This window comes from Aquila chrysaetos, chromosome 3 (assembly GCF_900496995.4).
Source record: "Aquila chrysaetos chrysaetos chromosome 3, bAquChr1.4, whole genome shotgun sequence".
In the NCBI taxonomy this organism is placed as follows: domain Eukaryota; kingdom Metazoa; phylum Chordata; class Aves; order Accipitriformes; family Accipitridae; genus Aquila; species Aquila chrysaetos.
In genome coordinates this window covers 32597387-32615311 of record NC_044006.1, presented here as the reverse complement: position 1 = coordinate 32615311, position 17925 = coordinate 32597387, and the positions used below count along the sequence as shown (strand labels likewise).

The following is a 17925-nucleotide window of genomic DNA, read 5'->3' as shown; positions in this document are numbered from 1 at the left end:
TGGAATCCTATTTTTCCCTCTCTCACCTGTTTTTGAAGTGGCTCAGACTATCAGTGCTACTGTAGGACCCCAGACCATTCCTCACAGGGAAGAGGATAAGGTCACCAAATTCACAATCAACTTTCTTTAGCACTTTTTTCCTACACTGAACTGCTTTCCAGTTAGTTATAGTATTTTCAAGACTGAACACTGCAAATATTAATTGTACAACAATTAATGTTAAAAGACTATAAGTATACTAATGTCCAATTTTTCAGGGTGTACACAACACATCGATAACAAATTACAGATCTAGCCCCCCCAAGTTCTTTACCCAAAGGACCTTCTCTCCCCCCTTTTTAAGAGATTGAGCTACTTTAGCTGCATAACTACTTAAGTTTATGATACAACATAGAAGGTTTTCTGGGGATGCACAACGCAATTGCCAGCAGCACTGTTCAGATTCATAGAAACATGTTAGGGGATATAAAGAAAAAAAACCCCAAACCATACTTGATCAAAAAGGATTAATCATCCAATCACCCATGCCCACTGCTATTCAGTATTATTTACTCCTCTGAGAAACACATTGATGTCTGGCTGTTCTGTAAATAAGCTTCCTAAACCACCAGACCATGGGAATCATTATAATGGTGTATTGAGGGACTGGGAAAGGATGGTTGCATGTCATTCCATGCCATGTCCTCATGCAACCTAAGAAATGAAGGAGCTCAGCATCTTACAGGAATGGCCATCCAAGTATTTTGCTTCCACATTAATCTATGCTTTTATTTAAAAGTAAGATTTTTAGGAGGTTAAAGCTGGCACCAGCCAAAAGCAGTTTCACCAGCAAATAACTGTGAAATCTGAGTTTAAATCACTAATTGTGTCCCATGTTATGAATTACTCTGGTAAATTATTAAACAATAGCTATGTCACCACCCTCCTGAGCCAAACTTTCTGCTAGTTACATGCTTAACTAGGCATTTTCATTCATAACTCCTAGGTCAGAAGCACAAAACCCAATCACTATTTCCCTCAAACCAAAACTATAGGAAATGTTTCTTCTTGGCAAAACCACCGATTCAGCAAAGGATCTTCTTTAAAGTGTTTGGGTATTTTTACAGAAATGTATAGCTGCAACATGTCAATATGAAGACAGTGCAGAAATATGACCACAATGAAATAAAAATGAAATCTACAGTTCACAGTCCCAGAATTTTATTTCCCAGTCTTAGGCAGACACCTGGATACTCATTAAAAATATTTAGAAAATTGTATCGGAATAAGAAAGTTATAACATAGATGCCCATTCTTTCTTTTGTTAGTTATCAGTACAGTTTATAAATACTGAGATTTTCATTCAGAAGAGACATCACATACACATAGCTTGACGAAGTCAGCAAGCTGAAACACTTAAAATAAAAATTATGTTTGCAATTCAGTCATTCTGTCCTTGCTGAACTAAAAGAGAAAGTGAAGAAGGCTTTCTGTCAAAAAAGTGATCACTTTCCAGAAAAGTTATTTTAGAAAGAAAATATTTAGTTACTTATATTCAAGACTTAATCCTTTGGTTTTCACCCCCTCCTTCCAAAAATTATTTACCACATTGCTAGATGTTTTCCACATGTGGAGAACAATCAACTATTTAATCTATTTGAATAATTTCTCTGATAGTTTTGGAAGACTAGAGTGTGACTGTATCATTTCTTTTGTACATCTGTCCTAAACGTGTCTTCTAAATGCACACAAGAATGTCAATTGCTTACATGGCCTATCATTTTTATTTCTGTGATATAAAGTTAAAAGAGCTATGTAACATCAAAAAAGAAGCAATGGACCTTTCAAGACACTGTGCTCACCAGCAATGGAGAGAAGATATGAAAGAAAACTAAAGATTTCCAGTAGTTTCACTTTGTAAGTGAGCTACCCACTGTCAGAAGAGGCAGACCCCCATTCTGCTTTCATCACCCACCGCTTCCCAAACACTGTTTCCATCTTTCTTTTTACAAAAAGAAAACTCAACAGTGGAATTGTATTTTGAGGCATTAAGAAATCCATTGGGCTTAGCTGCTTGCTGAATCAAAAAGTGTGGAATAAATCTGGCAACTGACAGCCCAAATTTCTATCATTTTTATACTGATTGTACCCATGGGCATTATGTGCCAAATTACCAAGGCACGTAACTAGTGGAATTTAACCTGTATATTCATTTGTGGCCATGCAGTAACATAAACCAGTGTGCACATCCATGCTAAAATAAGCAATAGTCAGTAGGGCAGAGCGTGCCATAGCATGCTTCCTTGCAACTGCTATTTTGGGTCAGTTACACTTTTCACAGCCACCTGAAAAAGTCTGGAGTACTGGAGGCTGGAAAAATCAGAGGCCAGCTGACCTGCTGGGTGTTCAAAGAAGTCACTCTCTCTGCCAACAGACCTCCACACTTCTAGTAACATGTCTGGGGCAGGAGACCAGAAGGTAAGGGAAAGCCCCAGAGACATGCACTGAACGGCCTTAGATATGGAGAAAGTCGAGGTGATTAGTGTGCAGCTAGAAGATTAGTAAGACCATCAGCAGCCTATGCTGATAACCAAATACAGTAATAAATAATGAAAAAAAAAAAAAGGGACACAGGCACAGACATCTGACAACATGGAGCTGCAACTGCTATGCGCAGGGGCCAAGCCGCCAGCCAGGACCTAACACGTTGGCTGGTTGGAGCACATGTCCTGTTTCCCTGGGTCCCAGCATAAGAAAGGATAAAAATAAATAAATAAAATAATTATTTAAAAATAAATAATAATTACTATGTTTAGACATCTAAGGAGTAAAGAATAATTGAATATCATGTAAAATGTAACTAAGGATAACACCGCTTTTCCTTAGCTGCCTGAATGTTAATTTGAATCAAGAACTTGCTGTCACAGCACAGCTTAAATTGCCCAAGGGTAACTTTCAAAAGAACTGGGAATCAAGTAGAGGCAGAGGTATAGTGAACCTGACCCACCCATCCACCTCCACTAATTACGTCAAATTGGATGAAGAAGATGGCAAATAGGTAACTTGGATACTACCATTCTGTCAGCTAAATTAATCCTGTTTAGCTTGGTGAGAATTGATTACATGCAAGACAAATGATGGATCTGTAGTCAGCTACAAATTTGACATACTCCACAAAAAGCTCATGAAAGCTTAGATAATACTGAAGAATTGAAAACATCTATTGTAGCACTGAGGTATGCACTCAAACAGCTGAATAATCTATCTAATTTCTGGCTTGTAATGTGGGTTTAAAAAATGAAGCTCTACCATATAAAGATGTTCAACAAATGTTCAGCAGAAGTTGCTTATAACTCTATCTAGGAGATATAAATGCACATGGAGCTCACTCTCTCACTTTTCAAGCTGACAATTTACTTACATAACAGTTATATGAATGCATGGCTTACAAGAGGTATTAAGCTTAAAATCATTCAACAGAGGTTATTTTCCCATGTGCACCACCATTGTAGATCTAACTGTAATAATCTATGCAAAGCCTATGTGGCCAAAAAGCAAAACAAAAAACCTGTAAGCAACAGAACTCCACTAAATCAGAGTAAATGAAAGCAACACCATTTGCTACATGATGATTTGTCAAAAATTGCTGACCCACCGAGACAGGACATGCAGAGATCTTTCTACAATAGTGAATATAAAAATTGGCTTTTCACTAAGAATTTTGAAGTTAGTAAGGTAACCAAAACTCCCAATACAGACCAAGAAACAGGTGCTGAAAGATGCATGTTCCTTGTCATGAAGATTATTTGGCCTTAAAAATGACATCAGTAGGGGAGCCAGAGCTCAGGGTATACAACAATTACACAACAATTCACAAGCAAAGGATTACTGGAATGTAACTGAATTGCTGATTATGGGAATGTAACTGTTGCTCTGCACGAGCAACAGAGCTGCGTGTCTGTTTCTGTCTTGCTCTCCGCAAATGAACATATTTAAGATTTTTAATTGAATTTGTGAAGACAATGTGGCAAACTACCAACTTTTTAGCTAGGGAACAAGTTCAAAAACTTAAAATGCTGAAACACTGAGTGAACTCACTGGTGAACCATTTCAAGCTTTACCCTTTACCCTTAAAACTTATTAGAATCAAGCTGATCTTTCAAAAACCCTAACCCTCTCCTCTCCTGACTCTCAGAATTAATTCCAGGTATTTATAAGGAAGAAAACAAAACCAAATTAATGCAGAGAATTTGTTGTACTGTTTCTGCCCAGCACCAAGAGGAATGGCATTGTGATTTTCAGGGCCATCCACCTGGCATGGCAGTTATGAACATCCATCAATTTGAGCTAGCCTCAAATTAAGAGAATCTTGCACTGTAACAGAAAAACAAGGGTAAGCTAATAGAAAGACAGCTCAGGCTCTCCCATCTTGCTTCTCCATAAAGTATTTTTGAAGTACTGTGCAAGCAAAGGAATTCAGAACTGCCAATGTGTTGAAATCTAAATATGATAAGCATTGTAAGGCTTACTATTCTAAGGTCTCACGTAACCCCATCACATAAAAACACTTAAGCTTTGTACTTCAATGGAACTAGTCATATATTTAAGTGTTCTGCTGAACTGAGTTTAGAGTGCTCAGTGTTTTATCAAAACAAACCCTAAATACTTAAATATTATCATTAATCCATAAGTAACACTCAAAAGAGATCAATAATTTAAAGAATGGAGCAACCACCTGCAGGGAAAAGCAACTCACTCAGCCCTTTCAATTGTTACAGAAATACTAAGAATAGGCAAACCAGAAGGAGTGAAAAGGAGCATCAGGTATTCATAACACATGAAGTCAACACATCAAATTTAGGGCAAACTGCCAATTTTAAAAGAAAAACTGTTTTACTATAATGATCTAAGGACACTCTCTAGTTAACATAGGATTTTGTATGGATGGATGCTTAAGTGAAATAACTAGAGATACACTTCTACCTTTTTCAGTATCATCTTTTTTTCTTTTCTCTCTCTGTTTTTTTTTTTTTTTTAAAGGAACAGCAGGAATAAGTCTGTCTACTGAATGTTTTCTGCATTTTCCTCAGTATCAGCAGTAGGCTACACAAAGCCTAAGAGGTAAGTAGGATGTGGTTTCTTCCATCCTTAACAGCATCAAGTTTTCAGAGCAAATTCTACTTTTGGTTACTAAATTTCAAGTTTACAGGTAATGACCTGAAACAATACAAAGCAAAAGAAACAGTCAGGGATGACAGAATCAAATAGTACTTTGTGTGTCGAAATGTCAGAGAAAAGTAGCAGGTTTACATCTGGCTAATTTATATCCAAGATAGAGTTAAGTTATAATAAACTTTTCCTTTCCCATTTCATTAATTTAAAGGCCTGCAACACCAGCATACTGAGTGCTGTTTACATGACTGATTATGGCAAGAATTAATGCTTTTTAATTAACATTTACCAGCAACACTACCATTACAAAACCCCCTACTATTTAAGTAAAGAAAAATTTTTTTTTTTCCAGCATTCACTATACCCAAGTTCCATCTTGTTCTCTGTTTACTCCCAGGAGAATTTCTCTTGCATGTAGGTTGTTTAACAAATCACTGGGGGAAAAAAAGTACTTTGGAGAAAAATGTAATAAACTTATTTCACCTAGTGTGTGAAAGAACAATAAAACATGTTTCTAAAACTCCAGTAAATTGAAAAGTAAACTTGAGGAGATACAGAGGTGGCAACTATTTTCAACTCAAGAAAGTTTTAAAATTATTATATATTGGAACTGCATATCTCTGAATCAAATTTGATAACATTTTTCTGTTTGATAACACAATATTAAATGACTAATAGTGATAAGAAATTTAAAACGCATAAGGTAGTACCACTAAAATTAGGATGTCAATCATTGTGGATTTAATTTTATGAACATTTTCAAGTCCTCCTATACGGTTTCAGACAAGCAAGAAGTCTCTCTAGCATTTCAACAACTGTAATCATTTAAAATCCAAGAAAATTACACATCCAAGCTTAGTACTAGTTTAAAGCAGAAATCTTGCTATGAGAGGGAAAGTTAGGGTGGAGAAAGTTTTAATGTAAAGAAGTAAATAAAATACATTCTTAAAGACCAAGATAAATGCTCCTTCTGTTCAAAGAATATATAAACATATAATGGTGAGATTTTCTTAATTATAAAATAAAGTAAAAACTGTAAGGCAAAGCACATTTAATTGAAAATGACAGAATGCATTACTGATTAGCACAAAAGAGGACTCAAATTTCCTAATTAAATTTGGAAAATTTAGGAAATTAAGAAAATGTGTTTATCACATGAAAGCAACATGCTCTGCATGAAACTGAGAACAAAATGCAGCAAACAGATATGTATTAAACTTTTGACAAAAGTAGTTGACTGCAGTTAATATTCAGTGTTAGCTTGTTAAGTCAAGGAAAGCCAATTTTTAAAATGAGAAAGATAAAACACACAGAGAAGTCCATGTGTTAGTCCAACTTGGAGAAGCACCCTACTTAAGCATTTTTATTCCTGCTGGTGTCAGTATGCAGTAAACTGGGTGATGTAACGCCTGAATCTCAGGCCATCCTCACTACCAGCAGATCAGATCAGACCTAAAAGCTTACTATTCCCTCCATTTTCCCAACTCAACTATTTTGTGGATGCTCTCTCTATCAGATTTGTGAAATGATTCAGCTTTAAAAGAAATTATGTTTTAAACCAGATTAATTATGGAGATCCAGCTACAGTGAAGCCAAACAGTTAACCAGCAGACCTATGGACTAACAAGATGGAAAAAAGACCAGCAAGGCAAGGTGGAGGACGGAGAGCTTTTAAGTCAGAGCTGCCACTTACAGACAGTAACGTATAATCATGACCTCAGTCAGGGCAGGGATGTCTTGGGAACAACACTCAGGATATGGTTTCATGAGAACTTTAAGAGCATAACCAATTTTAGGAGTCCTTGTAGTCCTTCATTCCTGTCCCCAAAGTGCAGCATGTTCTTTAGTGCTTCAGTTTTCTGAGAATAATTAATACAGTCAGAATAATTCAAGCATACACAATCTATGTATAGTTAAGTGTTATTGCAAAGGCTCTATATCCAGGGGAGGAGCTTCTGCATGTACAGTAGAAGTCAGATGGAGTAACCACAACAGTTTGAATGAGATGTTCCTAGGACAAAAAATAGGCTCTGGCAGTTGCAGAAAAACATCAGGAGAAGAAAAACATTCCATGTTCCAGTTCATAATCACTGCATGAAAAAACCTTGAGGAGCATAGTAAAGAGGCAAGACTCAGAAACAAGAATTAGAAATATGGTATGGGAACAAAAAACCTCAATCCTTTAACAAATGTCTGCTTACCATTTTCATGAGGTGACAAAAAAAACCATGAAATTGCTGTGAATGGGTTAAAAAGGAACCCAATTTTTTTTCCCAGATGACATTATAACCCTGCCTATAAAGTTCTGTTTAGATGAGTTTTGAGCCAAGATGTTCCATGCAATTAGATGTTGTGAAACTCTTGGATACTTCAGTAACATTAAAATAGAATGTTTTGAAAACCTCTGCATAGTATTTCTAGGGAGTGTAATCTACATCAGCCCCATTCCAACAAAAAGCCCATGATAGGTTATTGCAGGATATTGCTACACTAGGTCAGAGGTAGAAACAATGCATTCCTCACGTACTTACTGCATCTTGAACTCTGTATTAGAACATTCAACATCAGAATGAATGTAAAAATTCAGAAGCAAATTTTATTACTGTCTCTATATTAACAGTGCTACTCAGGACTATCATTTATCAAAATTAACCTGAGAATGTAAATAATGAATGTGAAGCCATAACGAAGGATCATTTTCTGGCTGTTTTAGTAATATTGAAGATTACCATGTTATTTAAATTCATTTGAGCAACCTGAGCATTCAGGCAGTGGAGAGGAATTTTGCTCCCTCCCATGCTGAACCTCAGCCATAGGTATGCTTTGCTGTACACCTTGCATCACTGCAGCCCCCTCCCCATTTTCTTCTCTGTCTCCCAATACTGCCTTTCATTTTTTTTATGCATATGTATCCTTTTTATATGTTTTTGTCATTTCTTCCATCCCCATTCTAGCTACACCTAAAGGTGGCCATTTCAGGGCATGTGCTTTGTCAGTACGTACAAGAATGAAGTTTATCTGTGGACTGCCACCCAAGCCTGCAGCCTGTAATGCTCATACTGCTTACAAAGTAGCTGTGTTAACAGCCAGTGCAAGAAACCATTAAGCATGTATGCAATAATGAAGAAACTATGCGTGTGGTCATACAGCTATTACTAATTCCTATTACTGTTCACTGCTATATAGGTTCCAAATCTACAAACAAGGGCACTGCCCTACCATCCTTCAAAACATCACAAAGTCTCCTCCACAGTCAGGTTGAAGTCAGGCCACAAATATACTACAGAGCAGAGAACTAATCAATTCTAACCAGCTGATGTGGTTTAACCCCAGCCAGCAACTAAGCACCATGCAGCCGCTCACTCACTCCTTTCTGCTCCCAGTGGGATGGGGAAGAGAATACAAAAAAAAGTAGTAAAACTCATGGGTTGAGATAAGAATGGTTTACTAACTAAAGTAAAATAAAATACAATAATAATAACAATAAAAATTCAAAAAAATGTAAAAAAAAAAAAAAGAGAGAGAAATAAAACCCAAGGAAAGACAAGTGACGCACAGTACAATTGCTCACCACCCGCTGACCAATGCCCATGCAGTGATCCACCCCTCCTGGCCAACTCCCCCAGTTTATATACTGAGCATGATGTTCTATGATATGGAATATCCCTCTGGCTAGTTCAGGTCAGCTGTCCTGGCTATGCTCCCTTCCAGCTTCTTGTACACCTGCTCGCTGGCAGAGCATGGGAAACTGAAAAATCCTTGACTTAGGGTAAGCACTACTTAGCAACAACTAAAACATCAGTGTGTAACCAACATTATTCTCACACTAAATCCAAAAAACACCAGCTTTGAGAAACACTGTTCCTCCCTAACTTACAACACACCCTCTAACATACAGGCATGTCCGCTTAAAAACTTTATGGTCCACTAACCGCTAATACTAACCAGCCAAGCAAGCCCTTGGTTAATTCCTTCCATCTCTTGTAAGGACCCATTATTTTATAGTTTGATTTAAAAGCTAAAATCAAACATAATCTACAGAAAAATCCTATTAGCAACTACAGACCAGGAATGGAAGAATACAAAGATAAAGATGCAGAGGAAAGGAATGGGGGGAGCTGCACAGTCCCACTAAAACTACTCAACCTTGTGACAGAGATCATGGGTGTAACACACAAGTTAGGTACCACTGAGAACCTACATCACTCTGTCTCCTCCACAGTAAACTCACATCTGATAGAACTTGGCACTGCTACAGCTGTTAAGTGTTTGTAAAAACAACACACTGCACACTGCATTAAGAATTTGTGAAGAAAAGCGTAATTAAAGAAAATTAAAATTTCCTCTTGGTGCCCTTCAGATGTTACAGAACTTTCTACTACTTCCATTTTATTCATCCACCTACTGATGTACTCCTGCCGCCCTTCGGATACTGCATAACCTCAACCTAGATTAAACTTTATTTGTCAGCCTCCTCATATCTACCATGCCAGAGGCCTGCACTTCAGACTGTCCCCAAGTTCCATCAAACAGGACAAGAAAAAACCACACATGTAACAGACACCTCTCAAATCTGCACCATTGCCCACCCACACTCTACCCCACTTATCTTTTGTTTATATGCCATAGTGTATTATGCACAATTCAGATCAAACCTTAAATAGATGGTTATTTTTATTTTTCCATAGAGAGACATATATGAACATAGATAAAACACTATCTAAAGCATATGATTGTTTCCCTTGGCTCCAAACGTGCTATACACAAACCCCACTCGTATCATACCTGTCTCTAGTGTGAATACATAGTGAAGATGGCTTGTTTCACTGCAGACCATTAGAACAGCTTCTACATTATGTTCCTTTATCATAGTCACCTATGGTGACTAAGTTACCTATGTCAAATTTCAAGAACTGGAATTCAATGTTTTGGGCTACCTAGCCTCATTTCCACTTCTGGAAAACCTAAGAAGTGTACAACCCTTTTCCTAACAAACTGTTTTGTGTACATGCCTGCACTACAAATGCTTTAGATGTCAAGAAAATGTAAGTAGCCTTAGAAATAGGCAAGAAGATAAGTGGGTCTAAAAAGCCATTGCATTGAATGTCCCCTCATGGAAAGGTACGATATAATTACTAAGCCTTTAGGGTCAGTATAACAGTTACTAAATGTAATCAAGAAAAAAAAAATCTACAATAGTTTGCTAGCACTAACCCACCTCATTTCTTTTTTTTCCTCATTGCAATACATTTCTCTCCCCACTTCAATATCTGATTGGACTTCCTCAATGGCAACAGGTGCTCTTGCATCTTTTGTTACAAAACGCATTTTTACAGCTGTATCTTCCCCTCCTTTCTGCAGTCTCGCATGATCCTGAGTTTTCTATGACAACCCATTCAGAGCACCTTCCTCCTTTGCCATTCCTCACCACGTTTTCTTCATGTCACTCAAGGCTTACCCTTAAAATCCTCCTCTTTTACCCTCTTAACCTTATTCCAGGCTGACCTCATTCCCTTACACAGCTTCACTGACTCACAAATCTCTCTTCTCCACTGACCTCTCTCCTGCTGTTCAGCTTCTCATCTGCATCTTTCAGAGCCAATGCAAATGCAGACACTCGCCTTTCCTCCCATGCCCTGTTCTCTCTCGCTGTCAGTACAAATCATGTACAAAAACCTACCATGAAAGAATGTCAGAGTTGCAAGTAAATACTCAAAAGTTATGAAAGAATCAGAATTTCCTCAACAAGCAATCTTAATAAACCACTATATAAGAGAGAGAAAAGAAAAGCTGCTTTTATAATTTATCAGTTGGGAAAGTTGTTCAGATTCTCCCATTGATGTTCAGGAAAGTTAGAGACCAGGGAGTTCTTCCTGGCACAGACATTGTCCTTTGTGGAGGGGTAAGCGTCTAACTGGGCCTACCAGCCCCCTAGCAGGCTCTAAAAAACCTAGAATATACCCAAAGACATGCAACAGTGGCTGAAGTTTGCATTCTCCAATGACCTATAGTCACCAACACTTTGGCAACCCCAGTAGTAACCCCACAGCTAGCTGCCTCTCTGGATCTGTGACTCTGCTTTAATTCCCACTGGTGCTACAACCCCCCCCAGGTACCCTAATCCTACCTTGGCAATTTTTGTAGTAGTCTTTCCTTGATACTTGGAAAGTTTCCACTTGACCCACACAATTAGTAGCAGACTTTTTAATGCTGCCTCTTCCACCTGCCTTACCCCCCATCAGTAAATGTAAATTAAAAGCTACTACATAATTACTATCTTCCTCCCTCTGCTTCTCATATTTTTCTTTAATGACTTGAGCCGGATGGCTGATAAATCTAGTCAGATATTTTTTGTGGGGGATTTCTGTCATAGCATATGACTTGGCCAGGTCATCACTGACGGAGAGAGGCATCTTCTACAGGAGGCAGAGGAAACCTTCAGGCCAGATGCTGAAAGTGTCTCTTCTCGTGACAGTTTCCGTAAAAATTCACGTCCATTTACTACATACACAAAGCGTGAAGCACACGAAGCACACCCGACCTCTGGGATCACCTGCATGCCCACAGGTGGCAGTGGAAACCACGCACTTGAATGCTGCTTCACTGAAGGCAGCAACCAGCATTGCTGCCACAGGCCACTGGAAAGGGGCAACTGAGAGTATGGACTGCTGCTCGGAAAGAGGGGGGACCTTCCGCAGTTCGCTGCAGCACATTAGTGTGGCCTCTCCTCCTATTGTCTAACAGAAGAACAAGTTTCAGAAAGAGCAGAGGAAAAAACCTTTCAGCCTAGACACGTCTAGCCTGTGGCATTCAAACCTCTAGATGATGTTTCCTAAGGCAGTCTCCCTTAGGAACCATGAAGAAGTATGAAGAACCGAAGAATTCTCTGAAAAAATCACAAACATATTTGCTGAATTATAAATTAAATGTATGGGGTGCCCCACTTTTACTCATTTTTAAACTGTGAAACAAAGTCCAGGGGCCTCACTGTTGCCTCATGAATAGACCTTGACCAAGATTGTGGTCCTTCAGAAGCTCCTTGCCATCAGCCCTGTCATCTAATTTCCTGCTAAGCTGAGGGAACTTGTAAGGTGGTAAGTAAACATATAAATGGGTCTAACTGAAATCTAAAAATCCCCTTCACAAACGTTAAGTAAATCAGGTATAACCATGGAGGACTAGTGTGAAATGGGTGAAGCAAATCTAAAAAAAATAACAAATAGAAAACTCTTCTCTCGATCTCTCCCCTAAACATGAGTCAAGGAATATTTAATAAACAAGGGAATTCTAAGAGGAGCCAAAATGGAGTAAAAAGAGCTAAACAGATCATCTACTTTGATATACTCATCGCACTTTATTTTTTTAAAACTTTTTTCCATAATGTTTGCCTACGGTTGCCAGCTGGGAAAAGCTGAACATTACTTTCTATCCCCTGTAGTGTTTAATCAAGCCTCTCACAGGGGCATTTGGATGAGATTCTTCCTTGTCCAGGGACAGGGACATGACCATCTTTTTTCTGCCACTGGAACGAGAAGATAGCCCCTATTTTATTTTGCCATCTTTTCCCTCTCTCCCTTGAGTCTGTGTTGGGGGAGAAAAGAGATCTTCCCTAATGAACACAGACCTTCCCTTCCCAAATTCATACAAGGACAGGAAAACTATTAGAAACAATCCTATAAATGCCTGAAAGCATGCTCATACATATACTTTCAGATGAGCACACGTATGTAACACAGAAGACATTAAGCACTGAAGCTATGACCGACACAACTCTGCCAGGGAAAAAGACAAAATCAGAAAAGAGGAAGGAAACGTCCTTTAGCCATTTCCCACATGTGCTTACCCCACTGCACTTAGGTCTCACTCGCTCTTTAAAAATGCAGGCTGTAGGTACCAGACCTGCTGTCAGTCACCTGCGCTATATGAAAGGCCCTTAGAAATAGTCTCCTTTCACAAAGAAAAGTAAGCAGGACCCTGCTTTCAGCAGTCTACCCACTCAGTTTGCTTTAAAACCTAGATGCTGTAATGAGCAAAAAATCAAGCGAATATTTTGAGTTGAGAGTGTCCCTTCATGCTGTAATATCATGCTTTAACATATCACTATGATATCCCCATGAACTGTCCTACTAAGAGGCAGATGCAGGCTCTACTAAGCCTAATAAACTATTCCTCTTTTATTAATCAAACAGCTCACTTCAAAACTGTATAAAGAATTCTGTCATACAAGCAAGCTTGAAGGATAATGCAAAAATAATTGTGATTACTGGTGTCGCAGTGTACCTTTTCACCTATTACACCAAGCCATTATTTTGTGGGATTACAGGCCACTTACAATCAATCTGGTGTAGGCTTGTAAGTGCAGATCCCTTAAAAATTTTGTTTTAAAGAAAGCTATTCCACTTATCTCAGAGCGGGGAAAAACCCAGCATTCTGTTTTGGGGATTTTTTCTGCATATATACATACATTTAGTAGCTGCTATTCCTAGTTATATTACAAGCCATAAGTAGTCCTGCTGAATCCAGAGTGAGTATAAGTGAATTCAATACTGGCAAAAGGCTTATGCTAGGCTGTTCGCCTCACAGGCAGAAGTCTACATCTAAAACTTAGGCAGAGAAGGTCCAAGGCTGTGAAGAGGTTTGGAAATTGTTAGCAGGTGACATGTTAACCATGCAATCACTTCCATGATGAATACTAAAACATTTGTTTGTTTATCTTCTCATTCAAAGTTAGGACAATATAGTGAGTATCTTTCAGCTGAGATCTTCTAGAAAGTAACTGAGCCACTATTCTGTTTTCACCAGGCTTTACACAGTTACCAGATTGCAACAAACTGAGTGTGTTGCGTAACAAGTTGAGCCACACTATTTTTTTCAAAGCAGATAAAGTAAACTTTGTATTTATTCTTTGTATACACCTGTCACTAACAATTTAATCTAGGTTTTTGATGGTATATTGTACTCTTCCTCTCACTGCCAAGGAGTTTTAAATCAAAAAATATTTAACATATTTCACTTGTTTATAAATTTCCTCTGGGTACAGAGCTTTGCTCAACTTCAAAAGACGAAGAAATGCTAATTTTGACTATTGTTAGAAACAGACCAATAAAAACACTAACAACTTGGAGCACTAGCATTTCATCAAAGCTAATGCACTTTCTGAATTCATGGAAAAGAAGGATGAGATTTTGTTCTTAGAAGTCTTTAATGAATTGGGGGGGCTTACTCTGAAAGATTTCAGATGAAATGGCCTGATTGTTCAGAGGGCAGACACTGACAACATCCTGAAAATCAACCTGCTTTAAAAAGCTATCCAGTTGAGTAAACCATGATGAGGAACTTGTCATAATCCTTTTGAAAATTTAGCCTATGATTCCTAACCCTATGTCCAGATCATCTAGTGTTACTATCCTGCAATCCTGGCAGGCTACTGAAGCTGAGGGTACTTGGCACTGTCTCAGCAGCACTCAGCGCTCCACGTGATCAAACCAGACAGCTAATACAGTTCAGGCTAACATGCTGAATGAACATACAAACAAAACAGGTTGAGGCAGAGCTATTTTAAGTCTCTTACTTAAAAAACCCGTAAACCATCAACAAGAGGCTTTACAAATGATGTGTATTTTATGAATGTGAATGGGTCAGAAAGAACACAGAACCAAGAAGGCGACTGTAGTTTCAAATGGGTAATGTTGCAGAATGCAGAGGGGGTGGTGGGGAGATTATTTTGAAAAACTATTTTAAGCTTGAGGAAAGGAGGAGAGCACGGAGTTACAGAGCAGACAAAACTGCATAGTGCTTTGAATGGGAAGCCTTTGAAGTTTATACTTGAAAAGAGAATGCTGCCTGTACATGGTGATAAAGTGTTGTGGTTTAACCCCAGCCAGCAACTAAGCACCACGCAGCTGCTCGCTCACCCCCCCCCCCCCCAAACCCAGTGGGATGGGGGAGAAAATTGGGAAAAGAAGCAAAACCGGTGGGTTGAGATAAGAACAGTTTAATAGAACAGAAAAGAAGAAACTAATAATGATAATGATAACACTAATAAAATGACAACAGCAATAATAAAAGGATTGGAATGTACAAATGATGCGCAGCGCAATTGCTCACCACCCGCCGACCGACACCCAGCTAGTCCCTGAGTGGCGATTACCCCCGCCCCCACTCCCCAGTTCCTAAACTAGATGGGACACCACATGGTATGGAATACCCCGTTGGCCAGCTTGGGTCAGCTGCCCTGGCTGTGTCCTGTGCCAACTTCTTGTGCGCCTCCAGCTTTCTCGCTGGCTGGGCTTGAGAAGCTGAAAAATCCTTGACTTTAGTCTAAATACTACTTAGCAACAACTGAAAACATCAGTGTTACCAACATTCTTTGCATACTGAACTCAAAACATAGCACCGTACCAGCTACTAGGAAGACAATTAACTCTATCCCAGCTGAAACCAGGACATAAAGGCGTAACAGGGAGTTTGGAAAAGATGGGTAGTCCAGTTCTGGTCAGATTGAGCTGGCAGAGCAGCAAAGTACGTAAGATGAAATACCAAAGCCAGAAGCTGGAAAAAGGACTAAAAAGAGAACAAGACTGAGAATGGAGGTGGTTTTGAAAGGTAACAGAACAGACACATAACATGTCAACATGCAAATAGTAACATCCTTGATATGAAATCATGAATGCACAGCATGATTTTCATGCAAGTAGCTGAAGAATTTTAAGTGGAATTTCTCAAAATAACACAAGACTTAATTATGAGAGAAGGGAGATGGGAGAAGAACAGGCAATAAATGAGTTTTTGAGGGCCAGGCAATCAACAATGAGATATACCACCTGATATTTATAGGATGGAGAAATAGGAAAAATTCATGTAAACAGTGCATACAAAGCACATTTACACACCTGACAGAGGGTATAAAGCACATGTGTAACTAGAGCACAGCCAGATATCTCCTGATAGAGCATTTTTTGGACTAGGACCATAAAATATGATGGAACAAACTGGGAGATAAGTGACCAGCAGATGTATTAAGTATGTTTGTTGAACAGACTCAGAGACAGGATGACTGTATTATTCTATCGTGGGATAAAGGAGGGCAGACAATGTATTTGGGGGCAATGGAAGGGTATAAAAACAAGTCTGTACTGGAAGCTGAAGTGTACAACAAGAAATAAAACATACACTGAAAGACAAGGCATGAGAAGGCGTACACGAGTAAAGAATATGTCAATGGAAGAAGTACAGACCACCGATTAATTACTTTATTATTACGGAATCATTTGAATATATACAGACAAAAGATACAGTGCGGAACTACGTAATTTAAGGCAGAAGAGTTATTAATAGCTATAATGAAGTCATATATCGAGGGTGTGAGTAAGTAGTTACCAACAAGTATTAGGCATACATGTTAAGAACAGGGGCAGGATAATTTATGCCAGAAGAGTTATTTTGGTAGATGTGAATGCCTTGGGATAGTGAAAGGAAAGAAAAGGTTACCAGAGCTAGCTGGAGATGAGGTAGGCATACAGTACTAGAAAAGGGAAAAGTTAGAGCAACAGCATATATGTTTGTAATTAAAAGATGTGCTCTCATCTCCTACTTGCATCAAGCATTACACAGAAGAACGGCAATACAATGGCAGAGAGGCCGACAAGCCTTACTGTCTGCTCGACACCTAAACAAAGGTATAGAACGGGCGGAATGAGAAGATGGGATATCTGTGCGTACCGGTAAAGTTGCAAAGGCACACAAAAGCATGGGGCAGCAGCACGTACAGACGCGTGCATGCCGGACTCCGGGGCGCAAAGGAAGGGTGGATGACAGTACGAGTGCGTACATGCGCCGAAGCAAACGCGACGGTGACATGTGTACGTATACATGTAAGCAGGTGTGCGGTTACAACCGCTGGGCCAGGCACCGCCGAGCTCGTCTGCAGAAGGTGAAGCGGCAGGGCACGGGCACGGGGCTGGTGGCAAAATCTCCCGGGAGGGAGCCTGCCCGTGCGAGGACCCATCTATACCCACGGGAGGGAGGAAGCCACGGCAGGAGGGCGGTCGGTGCGGCAGGGAAAATGGCAGACAGCGTGCCCGTAGGCCGAGGGAGCACACCAGAAGCGATGCAGGAGCGCACGGGGGCAGGCGGGGCGGCCGCACCGGAGGCCGCTGCGCGGCGGGGAGCCGGCGGGCGGCTCGGGGAGGCGGGAGCCCACGCCGGCCTCCAGCCCCGCCGCGCCGGACCGGCCGCCGCCGGCCTCCCAGCAGCGTACCTGCTTGCTCGGGCTGCGGCGAGACAGGCCAGCGGCCGGGGGAGGCGGGCAAGCAGGGCCTGGAGCGGCAGGGTACGGCCGGGGTCCCCTTTACAGTCCTCCTCCCCCCCCCCGCCGCGGGCACCTACGGGGAGGACGAGGGTCACCCCGGGCCCGCTCCACTCACCCTTCGCTGGAGGTCTCCTCCTCGGCCATGGCGGCGACGCGGCGGCCGGGAGCCGGCAGCGGAGGCGGGGGGGCAGCGGCGGCGGCTGGCAGCGCAGCGAGGGACAGCGCGACGGCGGCGGCACCGGCCATCACGGGCTCCTCCTTCCCGCCCGCCCGCCCGCTCGGCGCCTGCGTCATCCCCCGCGGCGGCCACCCACACCACCGAGCGGGCGGCCGCCGGCGGCCAGAGCGCCGCCGCGCGCGGCCGGGGAGGGCCCCGCTGCCAGGGGGCGGTGGCGGTGGCCGCCCGCCCGCCGGCGGCGTCGTGTGGGCGCGGGTCAGGGTCCCCCTGAGAGGGGAGGGGAGGG

At 40.8% G+C, this 17925-nt stretch overlaps 1 protein-coding gene across 3 annotated transcripts in view; it reads right to left on the bottom strand.

Annotated features, from left to right (window-relative positions):
- Window positions 1-17925, bottom strand: part of ABHD5 (abhydrolase domain containing 5, lysophosphatidic acid acyltransferase) — a 33805-nt gene extending 15880 nt beyond the window's left edge. Inside the window, exons 1-2 of one of the 3 annotated variants that reach the window (XM_030009029.2) lie at window positions 17577-17681; window positions 6845-7010 (exon numbers count right to left, since the gene is read on the bottom strand). In XM_030009029.2, the coding sequence (XP_029864889.1) occupies window positions 6845-6918 (74 nt within the window). In that variant the 5' untranslated portion in view covers window positions 6919-7010; window positions 17577-17681. Of the gene's footprint in view, window positions 1-6844; window positions 7011-16872; window positions 17097-17576 lie in introns of those variants that run through there. The other 2 variants (XM_030009027.2, XM_030009028.2) reach the window with 2 other exon arrangements.